We start from the raw sequence: 15,596 nt of genomic DNA on the forward strand, positions 1-15,596 counted from the left end.
CATTGTGTTACTGTAGTGCAGCCTATATCACAATCCTGTTCGTGACGCCAATTTCTGTTAGCCGACGGCCAAGGATGTTTGGTGAGGTGCCAGCTATGCCCGTTTATACCATCCGTGACTTTAACCGCTAGGACGCACTGTCCCTTCGCGGCGGGCAGCCCAGGCTAGGCTGACGGATGCCCCAAGGTCCTAACCACCCGTGACTTTAACTGCTAGAGCTCAGAGCTCCTTCGCAGCGGGCAGTCAATACTGACTGACAGGTGCCCCAATGGCAGCACTAAGAGCCTCTCCACACCCGTGACTTTAACTGCTAGAGCTCAGAGCTCCTTCGCAGCGGGCAGCCAGGATTGACTGACAGGTGCCCCAAGAGTTTGCCCCGTGGAGGCGGCACAACTCAACGCTAGGCTCTTAGTACTCTCACCTAATGGCCAGGCTTTAGAGCCAAAACGGCTGAGGTTCTTTAATTGTGTTGGCTGCTTTACAGTAAACCAGAGAAAACAAGTCAGGCTTATGCATAAATGGTTACCAAAAATTTATTAAGCTAGATTCTAATCATGTGGTTACAAAATTGCTAGTGCCTACTTATTTAAATGTAGAGATGTTACACACACAAACACTTATCCCTACTGGAAATACCTCTCCTGATGCATCCCAAGACGACATTAGCTTTTTTCACAGCCATATCACATTGGCAGCTCATAGTCATCCTATGATCAACCAATACTCCAAGGTCCTTTTCCTCCTCCGTTACTTCTAGTTGATGCGTCCCTAGCTTATAACTAAAATTCTTGTTATTAATCCCTAAATGCATGACCTTACACTTCTCACTATTAAATTTCATCCTATTCCTATTACTCCAGTTTACAAGGTCATCCAGATCCTCCTGTAGGGTATCCCTGTCCTTCTCTAAATTAGCAATACCTCCCAGCTTTGTATCATCTGCAAACTTTATTAGCACCCTCCCACTTTTTGTGCCCAGGTCAGTAATAAAAAGATTAAATAAGATTGGTCCCAAAACTGATCCTTGAGGAACTCCACTGGTAACCTCCCTCCAACTTGACAGTTCACCTTTCAGTAGGACCCGTTGTAGTCTCCCCTTTAACCAATTCCCTATCCACCTTTCAATTTTCCTATTGATGCCCATCTTATCCAATTTAACTAATAATTCCCCATGTGGCACAGTATCAAACGCCTTACTAAAATCTAAGTAAATTAGATCCACTGCGTTTCCTTTATCTAAAAAATCTGTTACTCTCTCAAAGAAGGAGATCAGGTTGGTTTGGCACGATCTACCTTTTGTAAAACCATGTTGTATTTTGTCCCATTTACCATTGACTTCAATGTCCTTAACTACCTTCTCCTTCAAAATTTTTTCCAAGACCTTGCATACTACAGATGTCAAACTAACAGGCCTATAATTACTTGGATCACTTTTTTTCCCTTTCTTAAAAATAGGAACTATGTTAGCAATTCTCCAATCATACGGTACAACCCCTGAGTTTACAGATTCATTAAAAATTCTTGCTAATGGGCTTGCAATTTCTTGTGCCAATTCTTTTAATATTCTTGGATGAAGATTATCTGGGCCCCCTGATTTAGTCCCATTAAGCTGTTTGAGTTTCGCTTCTACCTCAGATATGGTGATGTCTACCTCCATATCCTCATTCCCATTTATCATGCTACCATTATCCCTAAGATCCTCTTTAGTCTTATTAAAGACTGAGGCAAAGTATTTGTTTAGATATTGGGCCATGCCTAGATTATCCTTGACCTCCACTCCATCCTCAGTTTTTAGCGGTCCCACTTCTTCTTTCTTTGTTTTCTTCCTATTTATATGACTATAGAACCTTTTACTATTGGTTTTAATTCCCTTTGCAAGGTCCAACTCTACTTGACTTTTAGCCTGTCTCACTTTATCCCTACATATTCTGACCTCAATAAGGTAGCTTTCCTTACTGATCCCTCCCTTCTTCCACTCCCTATATGCTTTCTGCTTTTTCTTAATTACCTCTCTAAGATGCTTGCTCATCCAGCTTGGTCTACAACTCCTGCCTATGAATTTTTTCCCCTTTCTTGGGATGCAGGCTTCCGATAGCTTCTGCAGCTTTAATTTAAAATAATCCCAGGCCTCCTCTACTTTTTCTCAAGGTTCTCTGTAGATACACGTAGTTGGAGAATTCTAGCTGCAGGTAAGTAACCTTTTCACACTGACTGGGAGACCCTTTGCAAATCACTGAATCCTGCAAATTAGCAAGTTTGAAAATGCAGTTTTCTAAGAATTAAAAAGTAGCTCATTAGTGTACTTGATTCTTTAATACTTAATAGTATCCTAGATTGCATCCTGTATATATGCTAAAATTAGTGAAGTCTTAATAGTGAAGTTAATAGTGAAGACAAAGCCCTGACTGGGATGATTTAACTGGGAATTGGTCCTGCTTCGAGCAGGGGGTTGGACTAGATGACCTTCTGGGGTCCCTTCCAACCCTGATATTCTATGATTCTAAGTTTCACAGCACTCTGCTATTAAATGTTTGCTGAGAACATGAAGAGTGCCTTTTTGTGAATGTTTTGTTCATATTAATGAAGTGCAAGATAGAGAGGTTCTAGTGTAATTAATGTGTTGTCTGCAGGTTCACTTGAAATTTAATTTGAGATCTTTTAGAAACTTCTCTTACAGGTGAAGGCAGAGAGGTGGGCACATGAACAAGAGGAGAGCAAAGCAAGTGAGGAGTACATTCAAAGGCTATTAGCAGAGGAAGAAGAAGAGCACAGGCTGGCAGAAGAAAGGCAAAGAGAGATGGATGAACAGCTTAAACAAGATGAAGAGCTGGCATGGGAGCTGAGTATCAATCTGGTGAGTTTGGCTCTTGGGGGCATTAGAGCAGTGTGTATCTCAAAGTGAGTGATCTTTATATCTTCCAGAGCATATGCAAAAATCCTTATGAAGAATTTCAAAAAAATTCTTCAAATTTTATATTGGAACCCAACATTAAATATTCAGTGCTTAAATAAGTTTAAAATCCAACAAAAGAGAGGAGAAAATAAAAATTTCCACTTTTTGAAGTGCTTACCAGTAGTTGATTTAAAATCTCATCCATAGTAACCACCTTCTTGGATACCAGGAGCTCCTCTCTTCTCCCGTCATTTAAAAAATGCTTTTTTGGAGGAGGTTAATGTCTGTAGCCTGTGTTTAGGAGTGGAAAACGCAATGGCATTGTTTGAGAAAGAGTAACTTAGAAGAATCCTAACCATTGAAATATTTATAGATGTGGGATGTACATGCCTCAGTTGCATTTTGATATAACCTGCCATTTTGTGGTAATTCACTGGACCCTCACTAGAACGCACGTCTATATAGTGCGAATTCACATATAACATGGTCGCGGCCATAGATCCCCAAATTACTTTAATTGCAGTTCATTTTAATGCAGTCCCTGCTATAACGCTGTCCCCCCACGTTAACGCGGTACTGCGTATGGATCCCAAATCCCATGTTCTAGCAAGGGTCCAGTATACTAATGAAAAACAATGGATTTATCACTAATGGAAAAACTCCTCTTCTCCTGATATCACTGCCTCCAGGTAAATTTAATGCATGCTGAATGCAGTTCCCTATCTATACTTCTTGTTTGCACCAAAAAATTCGTGCAAATAACTAATCCTGTGTACAGAAGCACAATTATTTTCAATTTTGTCTAATTTCTATATGTTTCCTGTCATTAAAGAACAAGTCCACCAGTGAACACATGTTCAGCACTCCTTTACTTGCAAACAGTCACACGTCTGGCCCATCTCCAATTAGTTCATGCAAGACAAAGAACAAATCAAGCAACTCTGGAGACATCCAAAAGTAAGTAATCAAGCTTTCTGTCCAAGATTTGTTGGTACATTTCCACAACATACACAGCATGTGAAAGGAGAAATATGGTTTTTAGTTTGGAAAGAAATAAGTGTGGCTAAACTTGAAAATGTACCCCTGTAAAAGAGCACATTGGCAGTCTGTGTTGATTCTCTCAACTACTTCCTTATCAAACTTGCTCAGGTAACAGATAAAAAGATGGATTTTCTAATTGTCAGTAGAGCAAATTCAACCTGGAATCTGAAAGTCAAGTTGTGTTCTTACTCTGAGATGACATAGCAATAGAGATTCTGCAGTTGGAGCTCGTTTAGTAATTCTGTTGATGTATGGCCAAGAATAGAATCAGTCTTGTTCTCCTGTAGCTGCAGTGCAAATAGTGAAAACATCAGTAAACAGATAAGATTTGACATATACAGGTAGATCTACTGAATAACAAGTGCCGCCTTTGCATAGTTGACTCTTTCGATTGTAACCTCACTTTAAGATCACTGTGTTCTGCCTCGATATCCTGTTGTAGTCTCATTGGCCTACTTAGGCTGAATTTATTCTATGTTGATATATTCTTTAAACTTGATCACTGTGGCCCCTTTGGTTACTCACCTTTAGTTCTGTTCCTGGCAGATCAGTTTCTGTTAACTTCTTTTCTTTTTTAAAAAGAAAAGGAGTACTTGTGGCACTAGCTCACTTCATCGGATGCATCCGATGAAGTGAGCTGTAGCTCATGAAAGCTTATGCTCAAATAAATTGGTTAGTCTCTAAGGTGCCACAAGTACTCCTTTTCTTTCTGCAGATACAGACTAGCACGGCTGCTACTCTGAAACCTTTCGTTTTTAAGTTCACTTTTTCAGAGAAGAAAAGGAGTAGAAACCTTTTCAGAGAAGTGTTCTTCAGTCCTTATGGACTTGTATGCCATCCAGTCTTCCAGTTAGGATCAGAGAACTTGACCCTTTATGGTCCTCCAGCTGTGGCTGGTAGCCACACTGGGTAATCACTATTGCCTTTTAAAGTAAATATGAACTATTTCTCATGGCTTCAAGGAGGCTTAGAAAGTGTAATGGCAAGCATTTGTTTCTTGTTGATGCAATAAATCACCTTCAAAACGACTATAGGTAAATGGTTTTTCATTTGTAAAATAAGCTATCGTGTAATCTTTGGATTCTAGTGGTGATCTGCATTACTTTTTTAGCATACCTTTTTTTTTTTTTTTTGGTAATCTATGGTAACTAGAAGCTACTGAATGTTATAGTATTTCAGCACAGGATAATGTGAAAGATAATAGTGGGACACTCACCTACACTGATCTGAAGATTCAGAGAAATGTGGAGGACTCTCAGACTTTAATGTGATGCTTAAAGTTTTGTCTTACTATGTGCTTTTTTCCCCCCCCTTAAGGTATCTGTCTCCAAAATCACCTTGTGCCTCGGTATCAATGTCGCTCTCTAAAAAAGCAGAGAAAGGCAGGAATAACTCCTTTTCTATGGTAATCTATGTCTCCATATTGAAGTTATATATGGCACAATTTTTTAGTAGTTGCATGTTCTTTTCTTTTTGTTGAGGGTATATAGACTGGAAGTACATATATAGCCATAAAAATGAACACACTGTCATCTTAAAAAGGTAAAGGTTGTATTTAAACAGAATTTCAGAAATGGCCTTAGAAAGCATTTCATCCAGACAATCTGTATCACTGACTAGGCAAAATATATTTTTGTTACTCTGTGAAAAATTGCAAGATCCAAATATATATTCTGATTCTCTGATATCAAGTATTGGAGCCAGAAAATTCATTGTTAAGGTCTGCTAAACAGGGGTAATTTCGCCTTATGTTTGAGACCTCTACTTTTCTGACCAAAAAAAATATTCTAACTGCAAACTCAACATAGCATCTGGAAGGCAAGCTTGTATTCATTTTGACTTGTGCATCATCCCCAACAAGAATTGTACAATGGTGACTTGGTTAATAGTTCTGTTGGTGCACAGGCCAGAAAAGAATCCAACTTAATACCCTCTAGCTTTCAGAGCTAATGCAGCCAACAGAAATGAAACGTGCTTTTTATTTTATCAAATTTTCTATTTATATAAAAGCTTATCAGAGCACAATAAACGTTTCTGAACAGAAGTAAAGTTTATAGAATAACTTTTCACCAAGCTGTATTTGATCGGTTTGTTTTCAGTTTTGCCTTATCTTTTCTGTAGGAAAATAATAACACTGAAGAGGACATCTTAATGTGGCAAGAAAAGGATAGAGAGGAAATGCCAACACTGTCTCCACAAACTTTCTCCACTGTTCAAGACAGAAATGTTAAGGATTCATTTTTAGAATCATGTCTGACTTATTTAAATACCTCTCCGGTAGTGGGGTCTCATCCCATTGAGTGGGAAGGTCTGTCAGGAGCAAACTATCAGGTAGATAAAATTACAAATGCACTTCGCAATGTGTCAAAACAGGAAAGGCCTGATACTGGACTTCCTTCTTCCAGTGGAGAGGTAGCCAGAAGTGCCTTTGAAAATGATAACTCTACATGTACAGAAAACATAGACTTTGAAAAATGTGTAGAAATTAGCTCTTCTCTTCAGGAAGTGGTTGATTCTGTGACGTCTGGCAAATTAGAGAACAGGGATGCATCCCATAATCTCATGGAAGTGGCTGCAAACTGCTCAGTTGAAGGAAAGAAACAAAATGTGTTACAGAACAGTAAGGAAACTCCAAAAAGAAAATCTCAAGTATCTCCAACTGAAGCAGCAGTTGATTTATGCTTGATTGATAAAAGGAGGAAAATTTTTCCAGAAACTTTTGAAGACCAAGAGGAGAAGGTAAATGATCTTAATGTGCAAATGCATATAGATTTGGAGAAGCAGCTTTATGAGAGGCGTAAGCAAGAGGAGCAAGACAGGCTCCTGGCTCTACAACTTCAGAGAGAGATAAACAGGGAGCAAAAGACATTAAACCGAAAGAAAGGCTCTCCAGATGAGTACCTTCTGCGTCCTAAAGCATCTCCATCTTTGGAGGAATCTCCAACTGGGAGAGGTAGTCATAAGACTGCAAGTGAGTCGACATCTCCCAAGAGCCAGACTGAAATGAGTCATCGGAAACTGCGAAGAAGCTCCCACAATGAGAACTGGCAGCCTCCCACCAAGCTCCAGATGAAATCGCCCAGTGTCAGAGGAGGAAAAGTGTTGAACTGTGTCAACAGCTGTGCCTCAAAGGATATCCAATCTCTGTTGACCAAGAATAAGCAAAAGACAATCCTTCAGATGTTTAAGAGGTCTGTTTCAAAGTAAACGATCAATAGGACTATGAAGGCACAGTGGGGTGGATGGGAAATAAAGCAGTATCCTTCCTGGTATCAGATAAAGCTTATTGTAAACAGCTACTTTTAAGTTGATTGTATTAAAAGAGGATCATTTTAGAGCATAAATGCACTCAGAATTATACAGTGCTGTTGAGCCAAGGAGCCTCTAATGCCTTCCTTTTCTCCAGACCTTATTAGTTTTAGTTAATTTCTTAACTAAATACAGAACGAGTCTGTATCTTCAATTATTTGTTCACTGCAGGGGTACAGCACTACAGACTTCCATCAACACAGCTGCTGTGCATTATGTTGAAGGCCTGGACTGGAACCTCACCCTGCTTGATTAGTGTTGGCTGGTGAAGATATGACAGTTAACCATGTCTGTTGTAGTTTTTTTCACTCACAGTTTTGTAATTAGATTACTATAGAAAATATTGGATAAATTAGCATTACTTATTTTTCTATAACAATATGATGAATTTCATCAAAAGTATATAATATACAAAATCACCAGACTGGAAAATGGGGGGTGGGGGAGGAAAAGTCAAGATAAAGAGACTATAATTTGGAATAAGTTATAATTAATGAATCAACAAGTGTGAATAAGGACTAGGTTTATTCCCAGTTTTGAGTTAGTTTATTTGTCTGGTTATAAGACTACCCTTTCTTTTTGTTGTCTTTGTAGTATATCATCCCTTTATGTCAGTAACCATTTTCCTCCTGCTTTGCTTTTTTGGTACATGTTAAATGTTTTTGTTCAAATAAGCAAATAATATCAGAGTTTTATAATTCATCTGAATTGCTGTTTGTCTAGAGTGCAAGAAACTTCAGGCCTGTGAGGAAAAGTTATTGCAGGCTACAAAAGATAGATAAAGGGTTCTCATTTGCCCACATTTCTCCTTCCTCGTTACTTCTCTGAAATTCCCAGTTTACTATTTGCCTGCATTGTGAGGAAACAAAAATTAACAATTTTGTTTCATTTGGACTTGCCAAATGTTTACCTAAATGATAATATACAGAAATACTGATGACACTATTCTATGTATATTCACATTTTTAGTGAATGAGTATTACAGTAAATGTTTGAATCTTATTTTGATCTGTAGATTTGTTTGAACAACAATTAGTTTGGGTGTACTTGGAATGAAAAATTCCAAAACAAAAACTGTGTTTTGGCTCTGAGTTTAGTCTTTAAGGTCAAGCACTTTTCATGGTTTAAGTGTGAGATGTTCCCAAGCAACAATACAGCTGCTGTTTCTTCTGACTTTGTATCAATTAAAATGGCTTTCATCACTATATAACTTGAATTAATTATTTTGCCATTCTTTTCCTAGGGAAGACTAAAAATACCCGTTTTTAAATTTTGGGTGTAAACCAGGGATTCTCAACCTTTTTCTTCGAGGCCCCCCAACGAGCTACAAAAACTCCATGGCCTGCCTGTGCCACAACTGTTTTTTCTGCATATAAAAGCCAGAGCCAGCATTGGTGTAGCAAGGAGAGCAGTTGCCTGGGGCCCTACACTGCAGGAGTCCCCACAAAGTTAAGTTGCTCATGCTTCAGCCCCAGGTGGCAGGGCTGGGAGCCCTGGGGTTCAGCCCCACACAATGGGGCTTCAGCTTTCTGCCCTGGGTCCCAGCAAGTCTAACACTGGCCCTGCCTGGTGGCCCCCTGAAACCTGCTCATGGCCCTCCAGGGGGGCCTGGACCCATGTTTGAGAACCACTGGTGTAAACAGCATTTTAAAATAATTTCTGGAAAGCATAAGCAGTGGGACAAGCCAAAAAGCTGTGCATGACTTTTTGTCTTCTGATGTTTATGACAATAATAATAGCAGCATGGTATGAGCATTATATGCATAAATGGTACTTTCCCAGAAGAGCTTTTCAGTCTAACAAAGACAATAGGTGAGATGATACATTTAAAATAAAAAAAACACCAGACCCAAAACAAAACCATTCTCCACTTTGCCCAGGTTATTGCTTTCTCAACCCTTGTGCAGAAGCCTTCACTTACTGTATTTTTCTTTATAAAATATCCTAATTTATATTCGCAAAAAGAAAAGGAGTACTAGTGGCACCTTAGAGACTAACCAATTTATTTGAGCTACTCCTTTTCTTTTTGCGAATACAGACTAACATGGCTGCTACTCTGAAACCTAATTTATATTCTATCCCAGTCCAGCCCTTAATTTTTCTTTTCAATTTTTATAGTTATTTAATATGTATTTACTCTATTACTAATCTTATCTTTTCCCAAAGCTGTTAACCCTTTCCTACATTAAAATGTTTCTCTAAAAACAAAACGTTGACTAGATTCCTGCTCTCCCTAGCATGCACAAGCTGTGATTCCTCTAGCTTTCAAAAGATTTTTTTCTCTTTGAGGCACTGGTAGTTCAGCCCCATTTGAAGGCCAACTGCCTATGCCTTAATCATAGAACCATAGAATATCAGGGTTGGAAGGGACCTCAGGAGGTCATCTAGTCCAACCCCCTGCTCAAAGCAGGACCAAACCCCAATTAAATCATCCCAGCCAGGGCTTTGTCAAGCCTGACCTTAAAAACTTCTAAGGAAGGAGATTCTACCACCTCCCTAGGTAATGCATTCCAGTGTTTCACCACCCTCCTAGTGAAAAAGTTTTTCCTAATATCCAACCTAAACCTCCCCCAGATCATTTATGAAGATATTGAACAAAACAAGCTCCAGGATCGACCCTTGGGGCACTCCACTTGATACCGGTTGCCAGCTAGACATGGAGCCATTGATCACTACCCGTTGAGCCCGACAATCTAGCCAACTTTCTACCCACCTTATAGTGCATTCATCCAGCCCATACTTCTTTAACTTGCTGACAAGAATACTGTGGGAGACAGTGTCAAAAGCTTTGCTAAAGTCAAGAAACAATACATCCACTGCTTTCCCTTCATCCACAGAACCAGTAATCTCATCATAGAAGGCGATTAGATTAGTCAGGCATGACCTTCCTTTGTGAATCCATGCTGACTGTTCCTGATCACTTTCCTCTCATGTAAGTGCTTCAGGATTGATTCCTTGAGGACCTGCTCCATGATCTTTCCGGGGACTGAGGTGAGGCTGACTGGCCTGTAGTTCCCAGGATCCTCCTCCTTCCTTCCCTAATACCTTCTGCAGTGTTTTTGTTTCAGTTCCTTCTGACTTTGTTCAGAAAAGAAGTTTCCTGTCTAGCTCTCTATTGCCTCGGCAAATTTTTTATCCAGTTTTGATGGCATTTCTGCAACTTTATTGTTCCTTTGTTCTCTTTTGGTTACAGCATTGTCTCCCCGTTGGTGCTTTTTAGCTTTGCAGATGAAGTAGGCCTAGTCTACATTAAAAATTTACACCAGCATGGCTATATTGATCAGGGATACAAAAAAACCATACCCCCTAGTGACATAGCTATGCTGACAAAACCACCAGTGTAAGACACAGCTATGCCAACAGAAGAGGGCTTCTGTCAGCATAGCTAACATTCAGGGGAAGTGGTGTTCCTATATCGGCCAAAATGCTACTTCTGTCGGTGTATGCTGCATCTAGGCTAAGGGGCTATGCGAACAGCCTCTGTAATCTAGACATAGCCATAGTCTGAGTTATCAGTGCTGCTTTGAGGCAAGGAGGGATTTTTGGCTGTTGTGGGTAGATCAATTCGGTTATGTCTACACTAGCATTTTTGTTGGTAAAACATTTGTCAGTGAGGGGGGTGGAAAAAAAACACACCCCTGACTGACATAAGTTTCATTGACAAAAGTGCTGGTGTAGACAGCACTATTGCAGTGGCAGATGCTCTCCCGCCGACATAGATACCACTGCTCATTGGAGGTGATTTAATTATGCCAGCAGGAGAGCTCTCTCCTACCGACATAAAGCAGCCACACAGGAGACCTTACAGTGGCACAGCTGTACCATAGAGTGAGCCTTTGGCACACTATGGGTCATTGGCCCTATTTTTCTCAGGTGTACTGTCATATAATTAAAGACTCTCAAATGCATACGTACAATGGGAGAGGATTAAAGTTACAAATGCAACTTTAATTTTGACACTTCCTAACTTTAGAGTGCTTTGTTGGTAACCTCAACGATCTTTTAATATTCTTCTGTGATTTCCTAGTTTAAAAATGAAAAAAATATATTGTGTGCAAGTTTAGCAGCCCCCCTGCCCTCACCAACTGCTTTGGATTATCAGCAGAGTTAAAACCTAGGACAGTTCAGTGCGGTAGCATACCTCTACTGCTTGAGCTAAAAAAGTAATTACATTACTTATTAGAGTCAGAAGGCTGTTATCCTCTCTGGACCTGCCACATAACATGCTAAAACAGTGGTTACATATACAGGAATGGCCCCATTTTGCAGATAACATACCTAAGCACCTAGCTTTGGCAGATTCTTTGAGAGGCAATACAGCTGAGATTTGGGCTGCCATATTAGAGAGAACAGTTCTACAGCTTCCTGCCAGCAGTGACTCTGTATCCTCTTACCTCCTAATGTTACAGATATGAGACCTTACTCAATGTTAATGACTGTGGAATGTGCAGCACTAACACCAGTTAGGAGAAGTGAATCTAAAACTCATGGTTGCCTGGTTCATTGGTCAGTTTGCTTTTCCTTAAGCCAAAGGGTGGCAGTGGCAACAGAAGGAGAAGGACCCATTTTGTTTGTGCCTCATCTGGAGGTTCAAGTCTGTGTAACTCCAACACGAGTTTCTACAAGCCATTACCCTATGATCCCACTGAGAGTTACCAAAAGCAACTACAGCATTTGCTCAAGAAACTTCCTGAAAAAGTACAAGATCAAATCCGCACAGACACACCCCTGGAACCCCGACCTGGGATATTCTATCTACTACCCAAGATCCATAAACCTGGAAATCCTGGGCACCCCATCATCTCAGGCATTAGCACCCTGACAGCAGGATTGTCTGGCTATGTAGACTCCCTCCTCAGGCCCTACGCTACCAGCACTCCCAGCTACCTTCGAGACACCACTGACTTCCTGAGGAAACTTCAATCCATCGGTGATCTTCCTGATAACACCATCCTGGCGACTATGGATGTAGAAGCCCTCTACACCAACATTCCACACAAAGATGGACTACAAGCCGTCAGGAACACTATCCCCGATAATGTCACGGCTAACCTGGTGGCTGAACTTTGTGACTTTGTCCTTACCCATAACTATTTCACATTTGGGGACAATGTATACCTTCAGATCAGCGGCACTGCTATGGGTACCCGCATGGCCCCACAGTATGCCAACATTTTTATGGCTGATTTAGAACAACACTTCCTCAGCTCTCGTCCCCTAAAGCCCCTACTCTACTTGCGCTACACTGATGACATCATCATCTGGACCCATGGAAAAGAAGCCCTTGAGGAATTCCACCATGATTTCAACAATTTCCATCCCACCACCAACCTCAGCCTGGTCCAGTCCACACAAGAGATCCACTTCCTGGACACTACAGTGCTAATAAACAATGGTCACATAAACACCACCCTATACCGGAAACCTACTGACCGCTATTCCTACCTGCATGCCTCCAGCTTTGACCCTGACCACACCACACGATCCATCGTCTACAGCCAAGCTCTGCGATACAACCGCATTTGCTCCAACCCCTCAGACAGAGACAAACACCTACAAGATCTCTGTCAAGCTTTCTTACAACTACAATACCCACCTGCGGAAGTAAAGAAACAGATTGATAGAGCCAGAAGAGTTCCCAGAAGTTACCTACTACAGGACAGGCCTAACAAAGAAAATAACAGAACGCCACTAGCCGTCACCTTCAGCCCCCAACTAAAACCCCTCCAACGCATTATTAAGGATCTACAACCTATCCTAAAGGATGACCCAACACTCTCACAAATCTTGGGAGACAGGCCAGTCCTTGCCTACAGACAGCCCCGCAACCTGAAGCAAATACTCACCAACAACCACATACCACACAACAGAACCACTAACCCAGGAACTTATCCTTGCAACAAAGCCCGTTGCCAATTGTGCCTACATATCTATTCAGGGGACACCATCACAGGGCCTAATAACATCAGCCACACTATCAGAGGCTCGTTCACCTGCACATCCACCAATGTGATATATGCCATCATGTGCCAGCAATGCCCCTCTGCCATGTACATTGGTCAAACTGGACAGTCTCTACGTAAAAGAATAAATGGACACAAATCAGATGTCAAGAATTATAACATTCATAAACCAGTCAGAGAACACTTCAGTCTCTCTGGTCACGCAATCACAGACATGAAGGTCGCTATCTTAAAACAAAAAAACTTCAAATCCAGACTCCAGCGAGAAACTGCTGAATTGGAATTCATTTGCAAATTGGATACTATTAATTTAGGCTTAAATAGAGACTGGGAGTGGCTAAGTCATTATGCAAGGTAGCCTATTTCCCCTTGTTTTTTCCTCCCCCCCTCCCCCCCCCCCAGATGTTCTGGTTTAACTTGGATTTAAACTTGGAGAGTGGTCAGTTTGGATGAGCTATTATCAGCAGGATAGTGAGTTTGTGTGTGTGGTTTTTGGGAGGGGGGTGAGGGGGTGAGAGAACCTGGATTTGTGCAGGAAATGGCCCAACTTGATTATCATGCACATTGTGTAGAGAGTTGTCACTTTGGATGGGCTATCACCAGCAGGAGAGTGAATTTGTGTGGGGGGGGTGGAGGGTGAGAAAACCTGGATTTGTGCTGGAAATGGCCCAACCTGATGATCACTTTAGATAAGCTATTACCAGCAGGACAGTGGGGTGGGAGGAGGTATTGTTTCATATTCTCTGTGTGTATATAAAGTCTGCTGCAGTTTCCACGGTATGCATCCGATGAAGTGAGCTGTAGCTCACGAAAGCTCATGCTCAAATAAATTGGTTAGTCTCTAAGGTGGCACAAGTACTCCTTTTCTTTTTGCGAATACAGACTAACACGGCTGTTACTCTGAAACCTGTTTCAGAGTGATGTCAGTGCCTTGATGAAGCTGAGAAGTATGCATAGTTCAAAGGGAGATTTTTCCTTGGCTAACTGCTTTAAGATCATGAGATCTCATCTGCTCCTGGGGTTTCAGCTTCTATATAAAAAATAACCAAAAATCTACCCCTTGACTCTCAAACTCTTCCCTTCCACTTCCCATTCAAATTGTTTTTGTAAAACTGATCTTTCACTCCTGTGAAGAGCCTTTCACTCATGTGATTGTGAGAATCTCAGTTTACTTTTCATTAATTAAAAAAAAAAAATCTTCTAACCCTTATGGTTGTAAAGGAAGGCTTGAAAATGTGACTCCTAAAAGCACAAAAAGTTATTTTCAAGTCAGTTTCATGACTTTTGGGGTGCTTGACTCATGCTTTTTAAAAACTTGGATGGCAGTCACATTAGCTTGCTGGATTAAACCGTGTATTGGAGAAATTTTGCTGGTGAGGCTCTTGTCCCACCAACTATCAGATTATGTCCTACAGAGATTATTGTGACTTCCTAAACCAGTGGCTACTGGCTCATTTTCTTTACATACTTTCAACAGATACAACATTGATGCTTTGTTTCACCTGATGCATTATTTAGGGAAAAGGAGCAAGATTTTTAAGAATGCCTACAGTTAGGCTCCTCAGTCTGTATGTAGACAACTAAATAAATGGCCTGATTTTTCAGAAGTGCTTTTCCCATTGAGGTTAATAACAAATAAGAAAACCTACAGTTATAGCGATGTTAAAAACAAACCTATCCAAATGGCAAAAATTGGACCTGGATCTGATTTCAAGCACTTCAAAGTTCAGGGCTATATGGAGCCAGGGTTCTTTGCCTATTTTACCTTGGCTTTTGTGTCTATAAAGGTAAGAACCATCTTTAAAATTCCGGATTGGCTCCGCCTTTAGATTTCATATACCCCCCCGCCCAATCAGTGCGAGTCTGGTTTTATAATAAATTCCCCTTCCACCTCCTCTGCTTTTAATTTAATTTCTTCTGTAGGGCTGCCATTTTTCATGCTTCCCAAACTACATATGTTGTGGGGGAAATTGGTTAAATCTGCTCAGCTGGTGCTGAATTATTGGATGATAGAAGTGCAAAAGTGTATTCTATTTTCAAGAATGCTTTTTTCCTGTCTTATAAATCAAAGATGGTAGAAAAAGACCCTCCAAACTTTTTTTTTTAAATTGTAGTATCTATTGCCATAGCACGTGCATTCATTGATTAAATACACTTCAGAAGTCATCCTTACATAATAGTATGCAAAATTCCGCTATCTTGAATGTCCTCTACCGTGAATGCCTTATGGGCCAAACGGTTAATCTGAGTGTGACTCTAAATTAGTGTTCAAATGAAAATAAAACTAATTAATACAAAAGTATTTCAATTTATTTTAAAAATGTTGTCACGGTTCCTCCCCCACTCTGAACTCTAGGGTACAGATGTGGGGACCTGCATGAAAAACCTCC

General features: G+C 40.5%; 1 protein-coding gene across 3 annotated transcripts in view; it reads left to right on the plus strand.

Annotated features, from left to right (window-relative positions):
- The window catches only part of RNF168 (ring finger protein 168), a 40,730-nt gene extending 32,271 nt beyond the window's left edge, over positions 1–8,459 (plus strand). For all 3 annotated transcript variants that reach the window (XM_084640238.1, XM_084640239.1, XM_084640240.1), the window contains 5 exons: positions 2,678–2,854; positions 3,726–3,850; positions 5,252–5,339; positions 6,056–7,125; positions 7,415–8,459. In XM_084640238.1, coding sequence (XP_084496364.1) covers positions 2,678–2,854; positions 3,726–3,850; positions 5,252–5,339; positions 6,056–7,125; positions 7,415–7,499 — 1,545 coding nt within the window. In that variant the 3' untranslated portion in view covers positions 7,500–8,459. The remainder of the gene's footprint in view (positions 1–2,677; positions 2,855–3,725; positions 3,851–5,251; positions 5,340–6,055; positions 7,126–7,414) is intronic.
- The last annotated feature ends 7,137 nt before the right edge of the window (positions 8,460–15,596 follow it).

Source organism: Lepidochelys olivacea (genome assembly GCF_965140295.1).
Source record: "Lepidochelys olivacea isolate rLepOli2 genome assembly, chromosome: 9".
In the NCBI taxonomy this organism is placed as follows: domain Eukaryota; kingdom Metazoa; phylum Chordata; order Testudines; family Cheloniidae; genus Lepidochelys; species Lepidochelys olivacea.